This window comes from Palaemon carinicauda, chromosome 42 (genome assembly GCF_036898095.1).
Source record: "Palaemon carinicauda isolate YSFRI2023 chromosome 42, ASM3689809v2, whole genome shotgun sequence".
Classification (NCBI taxonomy): domain Eukaryota; kingdom Metazoa; phylum Arthropoda; class Malacostraca; order Decapoda; family Palaemonidae; genus Palaemon; species Palaemon carinicauda.
Window position 1 is genome coordinate 29,468,410 of NC_090766.1, and position 20,117 is coordinate 29,488,526.

At 39.7% G+C, this 20,117-nt stretch overlaps 1 protein-coding gene across 1 annotated transcript in view; it reads right to left on the minus strand.

Moving 5' to 3' along the window:
- Window positions 1–2,040: 2,040 nt before the first annotated feature.
- Window positions 2,041–20,117, minus strand: part of LOC137632951 (tubulin beta-2 chain) — a 46,466-nt gene continuing 28,389 nt past the window's right edge. The window contains exons 3-4 of the mRNA XM_068365076.1: window positions 3,559–3,803; window positions 2,041–2,986 (exon numbers count right to left, since the gene is read on the minus strand). Coding sequence (XP_068221177.1) covers window positions 2,165–2,986; window positions 3,559–3,803 — 1,067 coding nt within the window. The 3' untranslated portion in view covers window positions 2,041–2,164. The remainder of the gene's footprint in view (window positions 2,987–3,558; window positions 3,804–20,117) is intronic.

The window sequence follows — 20,117 nt, forward strand, 5'->3', positions numbered from 1 at the left end:
AACCTTTGGTTTAATTCTCTGGGAATATCCACTGTAGTCATATATACCCTCAAGAAGCTACTGAAGGAACCTTCCATCAGGATGTCATGGCTTGAGCCCAAAAATATGACTCTGCTGTTAATGCTTCAAATAGTAGTTAGTTGAATTATCATAGAAAATGCAAGTGTTAAGCTGCCAAAGACTACTGACTAATATAAAAATAGTCACAGCTGTTTTCATAGTTTGTTTGCTAGGATTTATGTTCGTTATGTTAACGTTTACTATAAATGTTTATTTTAATGATTTATATACTTTAATGCTTATCTATTGTAAAGCAATATGTTTCATGGGCTAATAATACTATTCCAGTGATATTAAGACTTCAATACAAGTGGCAGACAGACAAAAAGTCAAACAAAATTACTTGAAACTGAATTTTTTTATCCCCCGTATTATTTTTGCCAACCAACTTCAGGGGCCCGGCCAAAATGCACATGTACGGGAGTATAAGAAGAAAAACACAATATCCTATAAAAATTCACTCTGCTCCGTATGGCAATGGAGAACGCATATAGAAATATTTTGTCAAAATTCATCTTTTCTCTCATAGTTACATGGAAATTAATAAAAGTAACTCAATAAACCAAAAACATTCCATCCAAGGAAACGCAGTATTTCTTGTTATCGTAATTTTGATAATTATTACATCCTAATGTAAAACAAATTGTGAGCAATGGCCTCTGCATAGATTCCACTAGTCACAAGACTATGCATTACATGGTAATTACACCCTTTGGTCTTCTGTCCTACCACAAACCTTGGAATACATGTTTGAGTTTGACCTCTGATATTCACTCTATTTTTGAGTCTGTTTTTCTCGGTTTTGGCGGTTTCAGCAAGAATTTTATCAGGCCAAAAAGAATAGCATTTCAACATCTTGCTAACATAAGAAGAAAATTTGCTCTAATAAGAGTTCAGCAGTGGGTAATAACAGCGGAGTTTTTGAAGGAGAGAGAGGATTAAGGAGCAATTGTCTTGCCTAAAAGCAGCAAGATATTGAGCAAAGGTATCTTCATTTAACATTAAATTATGAGAAATAACTTTGTTTTATTAATATCCAAAAAGAACAAAATTCATAATCATGATTTATTAATACTGTCTTTGTAAATATATCCCTAAATGTAATCTTTGATATGAAGAAAATCTTTGAATGTCCATATCTCAAAATATACCTTTTGATCTTCAAATTCTATCTTCTCCCTTAGTTTTAAAGGTATAGCATTGAAATTTGTAAATAACTTAGACATTATAAAACAATCAAATATTTCCCTTTTTTCCAATTTTTTTTTCAAATTTTTCCCAGATTTAGAGTATTTTTTTTACCACAATGAGAAATTTCATATCTAGCAAAAAATTCACTTAGAGAGAAAAACCCATTTGATTGGCGGTCATTAACAGGTCTATTTAGGGAGGAGATAGAATTTGAAACACTCATTTTCAGGATAAATCCCCCTAGCGTCACAAACCCGAAAAACAGAGGAAAAAATCCTATGCAGTGTTGAGGTGTCCTAAGTCACCTTGAGTGGTATGAATGTCAAAGTTCTGGCCTTAAAAAAAAAGGCATTAGCTGGCCCTCTTTAACTCGAAACATGAACAGTTATATACCTGTATTGTGTTAAATAATTATTAGAGAATATATTCACTACTGTTGTGCATTTTGCATTCAAAAGTACAATTATATTTTTTAAATGAATATTTACAAAAGCTAGTTTATATTTCTTAATATGTGTGGAATTCCACAACAGTAGGAAAGCTCAGAGGACAATGACATTGGGCAAGATTTTATTGTACTGTACTGTATATCAATTGAGAAAAGCATTTTACTCAACTATGCCACCTACTACGACATATCAACTCGAGCGATCCTACAGCCTTACTGTATACAGTATTCTCTTTCATTCAAGTGTTTTGATAAAAAATTGTAAACAGCTTTGTTCACTACAATATGAACAAGCAAAACTTATTTCTTTGCTCTAAATAGGTGAAAATAAGGGTCCAGCATAATGAAATTCAGTTTAATTAACTTAAGATATTCCAAATATAAAACGGTTGGCTTTCAAATCAAGGGGAGTAAAGGAATGTCTAGTTTTAAAAACTACATGGTAGTTCCGGGAAAAAAATGCATTTAATCATATTCTCCCTCAACTTCCCCTTCCTCTTCAAATTCTGCTTCATCATCAGCAGTAGCCTCCTGGTACTGCTGGTATTCAGAGACAAGATCATTCATATTGCTCTCAGCCTCTGTAAATTCCATTTCATCCATACCTTCACCAGTATACCAATGAAGGAAAGCTTTACGCCTGAACATTGCAGTAAACTGCTCACTGACTCTCTTGAATAGTTCCTGAATGGCAGTAGAGTTCCCAATAAACGTTGAAGACATTTTTAAGCCACGAGGAGGAATGTCACACACTGCAGTCTTGACATTGTTGGGGATCCATTCCACAAAGAAGGAAGAGTTTTTGTTTTGAATGTTGTACATCTGATCATCAACCTCTCTCATTGACATACGACCACGGAAAATGGCAGCCACAGTGAGGTAACGGCCATGGCGTGGATCACATGCAGCCATCATATTCTTGGCATCAAACATCTGCTGGGTAAGTTCTGGAACAGTGAGTGCACGGTATTGTTGGGAGCCTCTGGCAGTCAAAGGGGCAAACCCGGGCATGAAAAAGTGAAGACGAGGGAATGGAACCATATTTACTGCCAATTTTCGAAGATCAGCATTAAGCTGACCTGGGAATCTTAAACAGGTTGTAACACCAGACATTGTCAGAGACACCAAATGATTTAGATCTCCATATGTTGGATTGGCAAGCTTCAATGTTCTGAAGCATATGTCATATAAGGCTTCATTATCTATGCAGTAGGTTTCATCCGTATTTTCAACCAACTGGTGAATTGAGAGGGTGGCATTGTATGGCTCAACAACTGTGTCCGATACCTGTAAAAACACACAATTAATGATATACTAGACTCATAACAAAAAAATTTACACTTTTCCCAAAAAAGCTTACACATCAAAGTTAAACATAAGCTAGGCCATTTTAATTCCAGTTTATCAGCCGAATGATTGTACCTTATAGTAAAGAATCTAATCCTGGAATCAAAATCTATTTCCATAGCTTGCTATCAAAAAATTTCAACTAGGGAAATGCTCAAGCAAACTATTATTATGACGCCAAAAATCAAGACAAACCAAGTCCCCCAGATAATAACCTTTGTATGTGCAATAAATATTTTTGAATAAGTTTAAAACTCCATAAATTAACTTACTTTAAAAGCATTCCCGCATAGAAATAACAGAAATTCTTGATACATATATGTATCCTAGCTCACTCTTGTTAATAAGATTAGCCTACTGAAAACAATGAAGGTTGTGGTTGGGGACTACAACCTGAAAGCCTAAGTCAATATGTTGGACTGATGAATCAATGCTTTTGAAATCTTAAGTAGGGAATTTTATAGATAAAAATCAGTCATTTGAGCAAGGAAAGGATCTGGACCTATACTCACCTTTGGAGAAGGAACCACAGAGAAAGTGACCATAATACGGTCAGGAAACTCTTCTCGGATTTTTGATACCAGAAGTGTTCCCATACCAGACCCAGTTCCACCACCAAGGGAGTGTGTAAGCTGGAAGCCCTGTAGGGAGTCACATTTCTCGGACTCCTTTCGGACGACATCCAAAACTGAATCTACTAGTTCAGCACCTTCTGTGTAGTGACCTTTGGCCCAGTTATTACCAGCTCCACTCTGGCCTGAAAAAAAAAAAAAAAAGAAACACTTTCTCAGCATCAAGAAATTTACTACTTACAACACCAAACATTATTAGAATTAAATTTAGAGCAACACCATATCTTCTGCCTACCTACTTCTTTCTTTCAAACTCTTTCGAGTTATTAAAGTTTTCAAATTACTTGCAAAACGGAGACTTGAAAAGTGAAGAAAAAGTAGACAAGCTCTACCCTTCAAACTGATTTACTCCTCAGACACATTATTAGAATGGTCTTACCCAATGCTAAACTTTCAAGACATACATATATACATATACCAAGGCACTTTTCCCAAATTTTGGGGGGTAGCAGACATCAAACAAATGAAACAGAAAAGGGGACCTCTCCTCTCTACGTTCCTCCCAGCCTGACAAGGGACTACCGAGTTCGGCTGGTACTGCTATGGGTGCCACAGCCCACCCTCCCCCGTTATCCACAACAGATGAAGCTTCATAACACTGATTCCCCTACTGCTCCTACCTCCGCGGTCTTCCAAGGCACCGGAGGAAGCAGCAGAGCCTACCGGAACTGCGTCACAATCGCTCGCCATTCATTCCTATTTCTACCACGCTCTCTTGCCTCTCTCACATCTATCCTCCTATCACCCAGAGCTTTCTTCACTCCATCCATCCACCCAAACCTTGGCCTTCCTTTTACTTCTCCCATCAACTCTTGCATTCACCACCACCTTTAGCAGACAGCCATTTACCATTCTCTCAACATGGCCAAACCACCTCAACACACCCAAATCCACTCTAGCTGTTAACTCCTTTCTCACCCTCACCAATTCATTCCTAACCCTATCTACACGGGATACCCCAGCCATACTCAGACATTTCATTTCAAACACCTTCAATTTCTGTCTCTCCGTCACTTTCATTCCCCACAACTCCGATCCCTGCATCACAGTTGGTACAATCACTTTCTCATACAGAACTCTCTTAACATTCATGCCCATTCCTCTATTTCTTACTACTCCCTTAACTGCCCCCAACACTTTGCATCCTCCATTCACTCTGACGTACATCTGCTTCCACTCCACCATTTGCTGCAACAACAGACCCCAAGTACTTAAACTGATCCACCTCCTCAAGTAAATATCCATTTAACATGACATTCAAGCTTGCACCACCCTCCCTTCTCGTACATCTCATAACCTTACTCTTACCCACGTTAACTCTCAACTTCCTTCTCTCAAACAACCTTCCAAATTCTGTCACTAATCGGCCAAGCTTCTCTTCCGCGTCTGCAACCAATACAGTATCATCCGCAAACAACCGATTTACCTCCCATTCATGGTCATTGTCGTCTACCAGTTTCATTCCTCATCCAAGCACTCGAGATTACCAGACTTCTTCCCTTCTAATCTATCTTACTGTAGGGAGAGTTTTATATTAAAAAATGCTGACCTTTTAGACAAGTATAAACCAGGGTCCATCAGATTTCTATTCTCTAAAGTTACATTTGGATGGTTTTATACTATGCAAACCTTTTAAGTGAAAATACAAAACCAATTGCCTTATCAAAGTTCTTTACTTTCAAACTTAATACTATGCTATCTTTCAGACTTTAAACAAATCGATTCAAGAGTTTAACTGACCAAACTTCCCAATACTACATTGTTGGGTGGGTTTAATATTTTATCCTTGAGATGAGTATTCTAATATTGATATAGTTTTATGCATGGCTCAAAATTCACAGTAGTTAAGGCACCTGAGGTAACCAATTTTTCATTCGGTGAGCTAGTTCTTACTAGCCAGCCCGCTTGGCTAGTCTAATAATATACAGTAATGCCTTACAACACTTAATTAGTTCTGGAGTGGCTTTCGTAAAGTGATTTTATTCATGTTGTAAGTCACATTTCACATGCAAATTGCCTAATTCGTTCCAAACCCTACAAAACACCACATTAAATCTCATAATAAAGCTACAGTATAACCACAATGAAATACTGTACAGCCAAATACATTTGAACCATTCAATATACCTAAACTAAATGTAATACCTATAAATTAAGTAGTTATTACAATATAATAATGGAAAATACAATAAAACAGTGCAATACTGTACAGATACTAAATACAGTTCCATATGTATGTACTATTAAAGTTACCCCTATTATAGACTACAGCTACATTTTCTGTAGTCTGAACCCATTTTCTTTAAACACTGATGGGTCACTATTTTACTCTCGGCCTAAATGGCAAATCTCTTTTCCTAAAGTGAAACATTTTTCGTAAAGCGAGTCACAAAAATATTCGCATCTCATTTCATAGTTCTTGAAAATTTTGTAAGCAGTCTTTCGTGAATTGAGTTATAACTGTATTTTTAAAAAAGGGGCAGGCTTGTTAGTTGAAAATATAAACACTGAATGCAGATATTTAAACAGCGTTAACAAAGCCACCGAACAGTAATGTAACGCACACTAAAGTGTCGCGTACAAAAAAAATTTAAAAAGGCCAAAAACAAAGTCAAAGCTCAGGATGTAGGGCGGATGTTGCCATCTCATGACCTCGTCTCCCTGATCCATGGGTAATGTGGGAAGCAGGTCGAGCCGTTTTCCTCATTGTTAGGTATGTGCTAACCCAAGCACACGTGTACTGAATCTGTTTCCAGATGCAGAGTGAGAACCAGTATGGTGCGGTTACATCACCTGCCACTGCTACCCCTAGGCGAGACAAGCCCTCAGAACCCCCGGCAATGTAGGGGAAATAAGAATACCCAGATGAGCGAGTCAAAGACCAGTTATGTTCGAGTCCGACTCGAGAGTGGGCAACCCTTACTAGTCCCACCTGCCATGGTAAGCCTACCTGAACCATGACGGACGCCTATAAGCCATGAGACGTCCAATAATTTCTTATAGTTTAGAATAATCTTAGTCATATAATTCTCTCCCCGAGTGTCCGCTCTCCCCGTGTGTATTATTTAATTACAAGTTAAGTCCCTGGTATGGAACTGATAAAATCGTTGGAAAGTCAGCGAGAAACTTGTGTCTTCTGTTACGTAATCCCAAGATTTAAAGTTCCATTTCACTCGCTTTGAAGAAGATTTATGCTCATTTTTCTTATGAAAACTACTTGCAATAAGTCTTCTTACGATGTAAAAACAAGTCTAATTCACTGCCTCTCAATTTATTTTTATGTAATTACCCACACCATGTGATAAATCTGGTGGCAGCAGTGGGATAAAGAGGATTAAAAAAAAAAATGTGATAATGAGCAAAAGAGTGCCGCAGCTACCAAAAATACCAAAAATTGACTTTTGACATGAAGAGATAGGAAAATGAAACACTAGAAACAAAGGGGAGACATTTAGGGAGAAGCAGAAAGGAAAAATTCTGAAGGAAAAGAAGTTAAAGAGCATAACAAAGATAATAGATAAATGGATGACCATAGAAGAAAATCCTGGCGATAATGTCGAGAATAGTAGCAGCCAGGAGAGGTTTTGTGAACCAGTTACCCACAGAGGACCTGTAGGGAAGATTGATTGAAAGTTTTCTGGCATCCTGACATTTAAGGTCATTGACGCCAATACCATTTACTGTATATGAAAATTAAAAGAGAATTCGATTAAAACCATAAAAATTAAGAAGTCATTACAATAGTTAAATAGTTTTCAGAAGACCTGCTTCTGAAATAAATCTAAAAATTCAGCTCGCATAGTAACACACATCATGACCAAGAATCTTGGCAAGGATAAACCTGCCATCCTCACCTCAAGCCTCAAACAGATATCTATTTCTTAAGTTAGTAAAATTAGGGCATTCGGTCAACAAATGCCTCACTGTTAAAGGTACTAAACAGTCCTTGCAATACGGTTGGTGTTGGCCCTTCAGCAGAAACTCTTGTGTCAACCGTGTGTGACCAATACGGAGACGACAAAGTCTTCTCCCATTTTCGGGGTATCATGTTATAACTCCAAGGTGATATATTTGTTACTTCCCTCATTTTATTGCCATCTTGACTATCCCAGTGCTGTTGCCATTTATCACAAACCAATTTCTTGATGTAAGGTAGGAAATCGTTACACGGAATGGGATACCTCCTTGGTAGCAACTCGGATGCCGCATTCTTCGCCAGTAAATCTGCCTTCTCATTCCCAGACACCTACATGTGCTGGAACCTAACAAAATCGAACCCTTATACCTTTCCGTCCAATAATAAAAAGCCATTCTAAAATCTTTAAAACTAGAGGGTTACTAGAATTAAAAGCTTCTAAAGCTTGAAGAACACTCCTTGCATCACTAAAAATTGTAAAATTACCCTCCTTTTCCAAAGCTATTTTCTCAATAGCGGTTAATATGCCATACAGTTCGGCAGTAAATATGGAAGCTGTTAGAGGAAGTGCACCTCTACAATTAAAATCATTACTATGTACTCCAAATCCAACGCCAGCATCAGATTTGGAGCTATCAGTATATATAAAAGTCGATCCACTATGTTCTTCAACATGTTCCATAAAAAGAGACCTGGATTCTAAGTCAGTCATATTCTTCTTAACTCCAATAAAGTATCTACAAAAAGATATGTCAGGTAATTTCCACGGAGGCGTTGATGATACCTTGAATGGAAGCACCTTATTTCTAATTATATCCAGATTGTTTAATAATTGTTTAACCCGAAACCCAAAAAGTTGAGGAGATTTTGGGTGCAACTCAAAGTAGGTAGTGTGCCTTACAAGGCTTGCAGTCTGAAAGGCTGAAGAATTAGGGAGTCTTTGCAATCTAAACCAATACTGAATAATAGTGGACATTTGGTAAAGGTCTAGAGGCAACTCCCCAGCATCAACAAGGAGACTTGTGATAGGGGAGGTTCTAAAGGCACCTGTGGACAATCTAATGCTAGCATGATTTATTGAATCTAGTATTTTTAACCGGCTTGGGGTTGCTGAGGAGTATATTCCGCATCCATATCTAATTTTGGAAAATATCAAGGCCTTGTATAATTTTAAAATTGTATTGCGGTCTGCCCCCCCATGATGTATGGGACAATACTTTCAAAGATTCATAGCTTCAACACATTTAGCTTTTAATGCTTTTAAGTGAGAAACCCATGTAAGCCTACAATCCAGTATCAACCCTAAAAATTTAGCTTCACTTGCACATGGGATCCGTTGACCTTTGATGTATAATTGATTGATTGATTGAAAGTTTTCTGGCATCCTGACATCTAAGGTCATTGACGCCGATACCATTTACTGTATATGAAAATTAAAAGAGAATTCGATTAAAACCATAAAAATTAAGAAGTCATCAAAATAGTTATAGAGTTTTCAGAAGACCTGCTTCTGAAATAAATCTAAAAATTCCGCTCGCATAGTAAGACACATCATGTCCAAGAATCTTGGCAAGGATAAACCTGCCATCCTCACCTCGAGCCTCAAACATATCTATTTCTTAAGTTAGTAAAATTAGGGCATTCGGTCAACAAATGCCTCACTGTTAAAGGTACTAAGCAGTCCTCGCAGTACGGTTGGTGTTGGCCCTTCAGCAGAAACTCGTGTGTCAACCGTGTGTGACCAATATGGAGACGACAAAGAGTCTTCTCCCATTTTCGGGGAATCATGTTATACCTCCAAGGTGATATGATATTTGTTACTTCCCTCATTTTATTGCCGTCTTGACTGTCCCAGTGCTGTTGCCATTTATCACAAACCAATTTCTTGATGTAAGGTAGGAGATCGTTACATGGAATGGGATACCTCCTTGGTAGCAACTCGGATGCCGCATTCTTCGCCAGTAAATCTGCCTTCTCATTCCCAGACACACCTACATGTGCTGGAACCCAACAAAATCGAACAGTTATACCTTTCCGTCCAATAATAAAAAGCCATTCTAAAATCTTTAAAACTAGAGGGTTACTAGAATTAAAAGCTTCTAAAGCTTGAAGAACACTCCTTGCATCACTAAAAATTGTAAAATTACCCTCCTTTTCCAAAGCTATTTTCTCAATAGCAGTTAATATGCCATACAGTTCGGCAGTAAATATGGAAGCTGTTAGAGGAAGTGCACCTCTACAATTAAAATCATTACTATGTACTCCAAATCCAACGCCAGCATCAGATTTGGAGCCATCAGTATATATAAAAGTCGATCCCCTATGTTCTTCGACATGTTCCATAAAAAGAGACCTGGATTCTAAGTCAGTCATATTCTTCTTAACTCCAATAAAGTATTTACAAAAAGATATGTCAGGTAATTTCCATGGAGGCGTTGATGATAACTTGAATGAAAGTACCTTATTTCTAATTATATCCAGACTATTTAAAAATCGTTTCACCCGAAAGCCATAAGGTTGAGGAAATTTTGGGTGCAACTCAAAGTATGATGCGTGTCTTACAAGGCTTGCAGTCTGAAAGGCTAGAGAGCTAGGGAGTCTTTGCATTCTAAACCAATACCGAAGAATGGAAGACATTCGGTAAAGGTCTAGAGGTAACTCTCCAGCATCAACAAGGAGACTTGGGATAGGCGAGGTTTTAAAAGCTCCAGTAGATAATCTAATACCTGCATGATGTATAGAGTCTAATATTTTTAACCGGCTTGGGGTGGCTGAAGAATATACCTCACAACCATAACTAATTTTGGAAAAAATCAAGGCCTTGTATAATTTTAAAATAGTATTGCGGTCTGCCCCCCATGATGTATGGGACAATACTTTTAAGATATTCAGAGCTTCAACACATTTAGCTTTTAGCGCTTTTAGGTGAGAAACCCATGTAAGTCTACAGTCAAATATCAAACCTAAAAATTTGGTTTCCGACACACATGGTATCCGTTGACCTTTGATGTATAAAACCGGGTCTGGATGTACTCCCTGTACACGACAGAAATGGACGATTGTAGTTTTACTTGTCGAGAACTTAAATCCATTCATATCGGCCCAATGGATAATTTCATCAAGAGTGAGTTGGATTTTTCTCTCAACCATTGCCATTCTGGCCCCAGCAAATGATATGGAGAGATCATCCACAAATAATGTTGCGAGAACATCCCGGGGAATGACTGAGGATATCCCATTAATTGCTAGTGCAAAAAGGGTTACACTCAGCACACTCCTCTGAGGAACTCCTCCTTCCTGGCATTTACTCTGTGATAGAGCTTCCCCAACTCTCACTTGGAAAACTATGTGAAAGAAATGACTGGATGAATAGTGGTAGCTCTCCTCTCAATCCGCACTCATGGATTCTTTCAAGTATACCGTATCTCCATGTGGTATCATATGCCTTTTCAAGATCAAAAAAGACTGTCACATGGTGCTGTTTGGAAGCAAAGGCTTCACAAATGGAGAACTCAAGTTGTATCAGCACATCAGTCGTTGAGTGCATTTTCCTGAATCCACATTGAATGTGATAAAATATTCTTCTTTTCAAGGTACCAAATCAGTCTTGCATTGACCATCTTCTCCATGATTTTACATAAACAAGATGTCAATGCAATAGGTCGGTAGTTTGCTGCTAAAAACTTGTCCTTACCGGGTTTTAAAAAGGCTAAAATAATGGCTAGTTTCCAAACACTTGGATAACTATAATCATGCCATATTCTATTAAAAATGCTTAAAATAAATAACTTTGTATTAAAAGGTACATGTTTAATCATTGCATATGGAATTCCATCGGGTCCAGGGGCTGTATCCTTACACGTAGCAAGAGCAGAATCAAATTCTCTTCCAGTAAAAGGAGAATTGTATGACTCTTGCTTTCTTGTTGCGAAGTTTAAAACTCTTTTCTTCAATGCTCCTATACTGGTGACCAGGAGCTGCTTCACACTTGCAGGATACATTTGAAAAATGGTCAGCCAGGGCATTGCTAACTTCGGTTGCTCCAGTCATATACTGGCCATTTATCTTTAACACTGGTGGTGGGTTTGGGGTGAATTTGCCTGCTATCTTTTTGATTTTCCTCCACACAGATGATGTTGGTGTTCTACTGTTAATGGAGGAAACAAATGACATCCAAGACTGGCGCCTAGCTTCTTTCATGGCACGGCGGAACTGTGCTCTACATTTCTTGTACATGACTAAATTCTCCTCAGTACGGCGCATGCGCAATCGAGTTAAAAGACTTTCCTGTGGCTCTGTGCAGGGCAGTTAGTTCTGATGACCACCAGGGGACTGGTCATCGTCTGAATATCCCTGTTGTTTTGGGAATGGAATTGACTCCTGCTGTGTGAAGAGTTCCATTAAGTAAGTCTATGGCATCATCAACACTTTCAAACTGTTCTGCATTTCCTTCAATTTCACTTAACTCCCGAAATCTATTCCAGTCTGCCTTATCAAGATTCCATCGAGGCGATCTTTGTAAAGGTGGACCATTGTTGGTGTTTATAATGATTGGTGCATGATCATTAGTATGCCAATCATCTAATGTTCTCCAATTAAAATCGAGAAGACAGTTAGAGCTTGCAACTGATAGGTCAATGCAGGACAAGGTACCTGTCTGTACATGAAAATGTGTGGGGTCTCCTGTATTAAGGAGCCTGACATCTTCATTCTCCAAAATTGATGATATAATATTACCTCTTGCGTTTGCCAAAACATCACCCCATAAAGGATGTCTACTATTAAGATCTCCTAGTAAGAGAAAAGGTTGTGGGAGTTGTTTAATCACCTCTACTATATTATCATACGAGATGTTATCATTTGGAGGCAAGTAAAGAGTACAGATTGTGTATTTTCTCCCTATATCTATCTGTACAACCACTGCCTGCAGAGGGGTACAGATGGACAAAGATATATGGGGAACATCTCAACGAACGTATATAAGACTTCCCCCATGGCTCCCTGCTCGTTGATCATATGGTGTTCTATAGCTAACATACTCTAGAGGACAAGGAGTATTAGCATCGAGCTTGCTTTCTTAAAGACATAACAGTTATAGGGGAGTGCTCACGTATGAGGAGCTTGAGTTCTTCATATTTCGCCCTTAAACCCTGGCAATTCCATTGCAGAATGGAGGAAAAAACTGATTTATTTTTTGGAAGACACCTTAGATGAAGTCTTCCCATTGGCAATATTTGATCTAACAATATTTCCCAGTGGTATCTCTAGAGAGGATCTTGATATAGTGGGTTTTGTGTTCTTTTTCTTTGTGACCTTTTGATCTAATTGTTGAGGAGGATGGTGGACCTCAACTTGAATTTCTGATTGGTTCAATTTGCCTTCAAGTTGATCAGAAACATCAGCAGACATCATATTTATTTGAAGTTGTGACTTTAATGTTTCTTATGGTAGGAGGCGAGAGAGATGGAGGTCTCTCTCTTCTTCGATTAAAAGGTTGCAATCTGTCAGGGTTTTGCACCTTCCCCACTACAGGTTCACCAGGTAAATTAGTTTCAAGTGGAACCTCCATCAGATCAGGCAAGGACACTGCCTGAGAGAGGTTTGTACTATTGTTAAGAATCTGAGTAGTTGGCTTTTGAATAACTCAGATCTTCAAGTATCTGTTTTGATTTTTCTACAATTTCTGGACAGATTTTCAATGGGACTTTCAACCTCTTTAACTACTTTCATTTGTTTCTTCATATTAGAAGTAGAGATATAATTTTCGTCAGTGTGGTTTGGCAAGTTTTTCTTCAGAACCATTGAAAAAGGTTGCCCTGGTCTTATTGCTTTTCAAGAGCTCTTTTACGAGCCTCTTTAAAAGTAACCCTTTCCATGGTCCTAATGGCCTGAATTTCTTTTTCAAAAATAAACTTAATGCAACTTTTAGATGTAGCTGGGTGTGCCTCCCCACAATGTATGCAATTAGGGTTTTCTCTGCATACTCCATGGCTACTTTTTCCACAGTTGGCACAAACAGCTGGCTTATTATTTACTTTTTCTTTGCATTTCTGGCTTAAATGGCCATACATTTAGCAATGATAACATCGCAATGGTGAAGGGATATAAGGTTTCACCTTCAACGATAGCCAACCAACCTTAATAACATTTGGCAATCTACATTGATCAAATGTTATAATCAAAGTAGCAAGAGGAATACGTTCTCCAACTCTCTTTCTCATTCTGATTACTTTAACTACTCCTTGACTTTTCAGTTCATCCTCAATTTCTTTTTCCTCTATATCTAGCAATTCTGGAGCATATATCACACCTCTACTCTGGTTGAAAGTAGGGTGCGAAATGCATTTTACACAATGACCATCCAATGTTGTCAGTGTTTTTAGCCTTTCACCTTGTAATGGGGATAGTGTGTCTCTCAAGAGACTTCCATTTCCTTGGGGTAAAATTTTTGGCTGCCCTCCACATAAATTGACTATTTCTCTGTTAGCTTTGAAAACATTTAAACGCTCATTTCTTCCATTTTCAAATTCTAAGATAAAAAAATTTTCATAATTCACTACTTCATAGTGACCAGGTATTACTTCTATTTTTCTAGATCTTTGGGAACTATTATCATTTTTCACACTCTTCTTCTCTAGAGTTTTCTTATCATTATTTCCATAACGAATATAAGGTTCCAACGTTACTATGTTAGAACCCGAGTTGGAGCTGTCTGTGCCGAGGTCCATGTTTGTATTTTCCAGGTCGTCAACAGAGGGGTGGGTTTTTTTGTAATGAGCAAGCCGGGTTATCCACCTCTTATCGGAGGATGTCAGTCCTCCTATCCCATGTGGCCCAACACGAGAAGAGGCTTCAGCGGGGACCAGTCCTCTATTAGAGAGGGGCTGCCTCTCTTTGGGTGGGCGTACAATGGTCAGTGGGGGTAGTTAGCCCCTCCCACCGTCGACTCCAATGCCTGGCGTCACCCATTACCCGCAAATATGGGTGACTTAAAACCGGATCACTGGAGCCCGACTCTTAACAGACTTGGTCTGCACCCAATGGGGTCTGTCAGAGGGTGATGGCGTCTAAATTGGCACAGGTTGAGATGGAATGCCGTCCATCCACACTGCAAAATCCAAAGCAGCATCCAAAGTATAATCGAACATGCCAAAGTCGTCAACAATATCAACCCAAAAGGAAGAGATGGGAGAAAAAAGAAATAACCAAAAGTAAAAGAGAAAGTGCCGACTGATTTAGTTGGATTAACAGCTGGGCACAGAGGTCCAGAGGGAAGTAGTTCCCACTGTTCATTAGACCCCAGCTGCTGATCCCTAAGCCCCCCATCCTCATCAAGGCTTCAGCATCTGGGGGACCTGTAGGGAAGAGACCTTAGCGCTTTTCCGCCGAGACAGATGGGCCCAAAACAGATGGCACCCAAGGGAGGAAACCTCATGGAAACACTCGTCCCCAAGAGGATGACACGACAATGTTCCTATGGGAAAGGAAGACGGTACACCAATGTGTACGCCCAAAATTCCTGTTTTGTTCAGTTCCCGTTGCGGGAGCAACAGCATCGAAATAATTCGCCAACAGAATTGGCGTCCAAGGACCCTTCTATGGGCCCTGTCAACAGAAGCAGTTGGGGTGCTTCTAATTGCCCTAACTATGGAGGATTTCGTCATCGAAGCAACAGCAGTAGGGGCATTGACAAAAAAGGCGCGTCCAAAAAGGCCAAAGACAACCCCCAAAATTGGAAGAGGTCCCAGACAACAACTGTAGGCTGAGACACACAAGGCAACCCACAGCAATCAACCAACACAAGTTAAGTAACTTAGTAAAAAATCAGCAGTTTTATGATTAACGAATATGTTGCAAGATTTTGTAAAAGTGTGTAGGGTAACAAAGTTGTAATTCCGTTTTCTTTACGTAATGTTACAGCAAAACGAAGAACAGCTTTGATTGAAGAAAGTAACTAGTCGAGTAAAATATTTTCAGTGTTAAAGCTTTGAGTAAAGATTGACCTTTGTTTTCTCAAAAGAAAAATAGAATTGATTTTGTTGATGTGTGGATAAATAAGAAATTGTTCTTTACTCTGTATAAACCAATTTTCATTGCAAGGTTTCTTTGGTTTATAGTAGTTTACTTTTAAGACCTTTGTTGTCAAACGTGTTAAATGTGTTTTTTGGGGTTCGAGCCATGTCATCCTGATGGAAGTTCCCTTCAGCTGCTTCCTACTGTATATTTCTGAGTGTGATATTACAAGAGAATTACCGTCTGGTATCACAGGGTTCCAACCCCGGGAACAACTATCCAACGATATCGTGTATAATAAGGGACGTATCCTAAGATAATCATAGATATCTGCACCCCCAATAGACTTTACCCAGTCTAATTCACTAAAGGAAAGGATAAGTGAGGAGCCGTTACATATCCTATCACCTTTCGGTGCTCCCATACGTCTCTAGCGCTCCATTTTCTTTGTTCGCAGCTTTACGCTACTGTTCTGTTTGTTGTGAGCTCTTTATCAGCTTATTTTTAAGATTTTCTTTGTATGATGGCTTCCTCTTCTTCGTCTAAGTTGAGTACCTACCTCTCTTTGCAGTTTGATTTAGCTGTAAATGTTTTGGACACCTACGGGGTAAATTATACAGCTATTTCGATTGAGGAAGCCTGAGCTCTTCGAGTCCAACTAGCTTGGGTGTCGGGTTTCGTATCCGATTGTCCCTTTTTTCGTGTTTACTTGTTTTATTGTGTATAGTAGTTTTTTACATTACGATGCTTTGGGCTCCATTTTAAGTTTGCGTTTACATAGCATTTTTGTTATTTGTTTTTTTGTGGGTGCATACCAGTTTCGGTTAGCCTAGCCTAGAGACAGTTACCTTTTAGTTGAAGACTGACTCGCTAATGTCGTTTTGGTCTATAGTTACGGACTCGTCGACAGTGGTTTTTTCCCTTCGAGGATGTTTTCCTCAGTTATACTAGTTTTCAGTTTTTTTTTTTTATCCACTTGGCAATTTCTCGGTATTTTGACCGTTTAGGCTCTTGGCCATTGTGCTACAAGCATCCGAGAATTTCAGGGCTAGGTATGGGCAGTTTTTAGAGATCCTCTTTGCGTAGGGTGAGCTCATTTATTTGTTTTCAAGTTGGTTCGCTGGCTTTCTGTACTGCTGTTGCCTTTAGCTCCTGGGATTTTCTTTTGACTTGTCGCATTCAGGCCTAGCCTATCCTTCAACGGCATCTCATTGGTTCAATGTGCTACATTCATTTGCGATTTCTCATGCTCGGTTCTGGCAGTTCTTTCTAGTTCCCCTTTGTGAAGGGTGAGCTCAAAATGTCGGTGCGCCGACTCTTAGTGTTCTGCAGTTTCCTAGCCTCTGGGATTTTTAGATCTAATTGCATTTGACATTGTTATTATTTTAGTTTTAGGGCATACTACCCCATGTCGTTACCTCTCCCTGCTATTGGTCTTCCCGATACAGACATCAACACAAGATTTATTTATATGATGCCGAGTTTTTGCAATTTTTCTTTGAGAGGCCTAGCGCCTTCGGGGTTCTGGCCATCCAGAGCCGTCAGCATACCTCTCCATAAGGAGCAAGTTGTTAGACTGACGGCATTCCTATTCTTAGGCATGTAATAGTGATACATCACTATTTACGGCAGTGTCGACTCTTAAACGTCACAGCCTCCTTATACAGCATTATGTTTCTGCTGAAATTACAGTTTGTCCTTGCCGCCATACTTACAGACACAGTCGTTACTGGCGACAAGTCTAGCCCCTTAATAGGGGAATATCTTTCATGCCACTACTTTGGGAAGAGCCCTGGGTTGACGGCAATGCCGTTACCCAATTGTGCGGTTACTACTGGCAACACTGGTACCTTAATGGCATACGTTTTTTCCTCCCTTTTGAGACAGCCTTCTATAAGGTGGATGCTCTACTATCAGTTGAGTACAATTCCAGATTAACATTAAGACCTTCCTTCTACTACTTGTGAGGTTTCTTTATGTATGCCGGCCATGGAGGTCTCTTTTACGAAGGGCCTTCCATGGCTAGGCTTAGAAATATCCACTACAAATTTATCCAGTTCCCTTTGAGGGTGCGGATTAGATTTGTGATCGGTAACTACAAGTTGGATCTTTTATTATTGGGTCTTTCTCGTAAGATTATGGATTAGAATTTTTAGTCTTTTTGTTGTTACGGAGAGTTACTAAAGTATCGATGCGTTGATATTTTATTCTATTTAATCGACGGCCTTATTGCTTTACGGCTAGCTTCTTCTCTGCAGAGATATAGAAGCTAACGTTCTTTTATGAGCATTCTCTTTCCCTAATCCACTCCTAAACCAAACATATATGTGTGTGTTAAGAGTAGCATCTATCTATTAAAGACTAATTTTTCCACTAACGCCATTAACAGGGTCTGGATATTTTGTTCTCTATCTTAAACTTTCTCACCAATTGCAATTACACAATTTGGGGATTATTATTCCCTTTTTGTCGTCGTCACAGAATGTTATTCCATTCTTTTCAGCTTGGCGATTCAGCGACCATTGTACTCAATCTTTCTTTTTCTCCTTACAGGCGGTGTCTTCAAAGGAGATGCAGTGCAGAGTGCAGGTTTATGCCAAGACCGTAAGGCATCCCTGTGGTTATGATTCCTGCAAGACTCATGCCAAGTGCTGGAGGATGAAGGGTCCAGTCTCCTACTGGGACCCTCAGGACTGCAGTGTATGCAAAGATTTGCACCACTCTGGATGAACATCGAAGGATATCTCCGATGAGACCTGATGTTCTTCCACAGATCCCTTCGTACCTGGGTCAGGGGATTTAAGAAGAATGCTGATCCGTAGGCTCCTTACCTTCCTTCTATGAGTAGAAGGATATCCTCTTCCCTAAAGCAACACCGGATTTGGTGTTGGGCTATTCCCAACCTAGGCTCATACCAACCGTCCAGTTGCATGTGGATGAGGCTTTAAAAACCATGAGCCTTAACCTAGATATGTCTACAGTTTCCTCTATCTCCGGGTAGAGAATCTGCTCTTCTGTCAACCGTGGCATCAGATGACGAACCTCTCCCTCAGGTGGATGACTCTTATCTGCCCGAGCTGGATGATGATAGTGTGGCGTCTGTAAGAGACATATTTCTGCCGTTTCAGCTACTACTACCACAGCGGCTTCCCTGTCTACGGTTACAACTACATTTTCTGTGTCGGGGGCAACTCCTGTTACTGTTCCTTCCCCTTCCCCTGTTGAGCCGATTGAACCAAAACCACCTAAATTTCCTAGTACTTTGGCTGATATATCTCTTAGCTAACATGTAGGCTTTCATGGAAGGGATTCAACAATATCAAAGAATGATGTTCAAAGGCTTGGGTGAGGAGAATTAGGTTTCGAGGTCTCAGGAGGACCCGGGTAAGGCTAAGGTCTTGCCTTCTCAGCTACCTTTCTGTACTCAACAGAATCCCTGGAGGTACGCGGGTCACGCAGTACTTTCCGAAGGTATCCTCCACATTGGAGAAGGGTTAGGCTCCAGGCCAATAGCTGATCTGGAGTTTTATCCGGATGTTGAGGCCTATCCTTTTTGTTATGCAAGGTTGGCTGAAGGAGTCCCATTGAGAGATGACACTATCCCCAAAGAAACTATCCTTCTGGAACACACGAGCCCAGCACCTGGCCGTAAAAGAAATGAAAACAGCAGGGTGTATTAACACACAACTAGGTGCTTTTGGTAAAAGGTTAGCCACCTTTGTAACTCCAGATACGATGGATTTTCCTTTTGCTTCGAAAGGTTTCGTAGCGTAGAGAAAGCTATACGAGAAGGAAAATCTCTCCCAGTGTTTGAAGAATGTAGACCTGGGTTGCTCTTTCTTCCACATAATGCTGACCATTGGATGGATGTTCAGTTTACCTTTTCAGAAGGTAAACTGGATAAAGATGTAGCCAGTCAACAATTTAATAAAAAATTGCCCAAAATTCCTGAACACCACCTTAAAGCTGAATTGGAGGCTAGAGAGACACTATCAGCCTCGATGTCTCTCCAGTGCTTCACTGAAATGATGTTTGGGAATTTTACTGATGCGCCAGTTTTTTCCCTCCTGGCTAAGACACATTTGGCTACTTTTATGAAGGATCTTTATGCTTTCTTTCAGGCTCGAAGAGTCTGTAGAGAACTTTTTCTCGCTCCAGCTACTATATGTCATGAGCCGAAACGTCTCATTGACGCTTGTATATGGGGTAAGGACCCGTTTCCCCAAAACTTTGAGGTGGTGGTTTTGGAAAAAGCTGCAGCCAAGAATAAGAGCCTCTTCCAGAGGTGGGGAATCTCTCTAAAGAGAATTCACTCATGGGGTAGGACCTCAACCAAAGAGGTCCTGCAAACCAACATATCTCAAGAGGTTGTTTGCACCTTCCTCTATCAGTGCTCCTCAGAACGTCTTAGCCGTTCCTCATCTGGTGACCTCACAGTCTCTGGCTTTCTATCTGGTATATGAGAAGGGGTCGCCATCCTTTCGATCCCCCAAGAGAGAAAGAGGCAGTA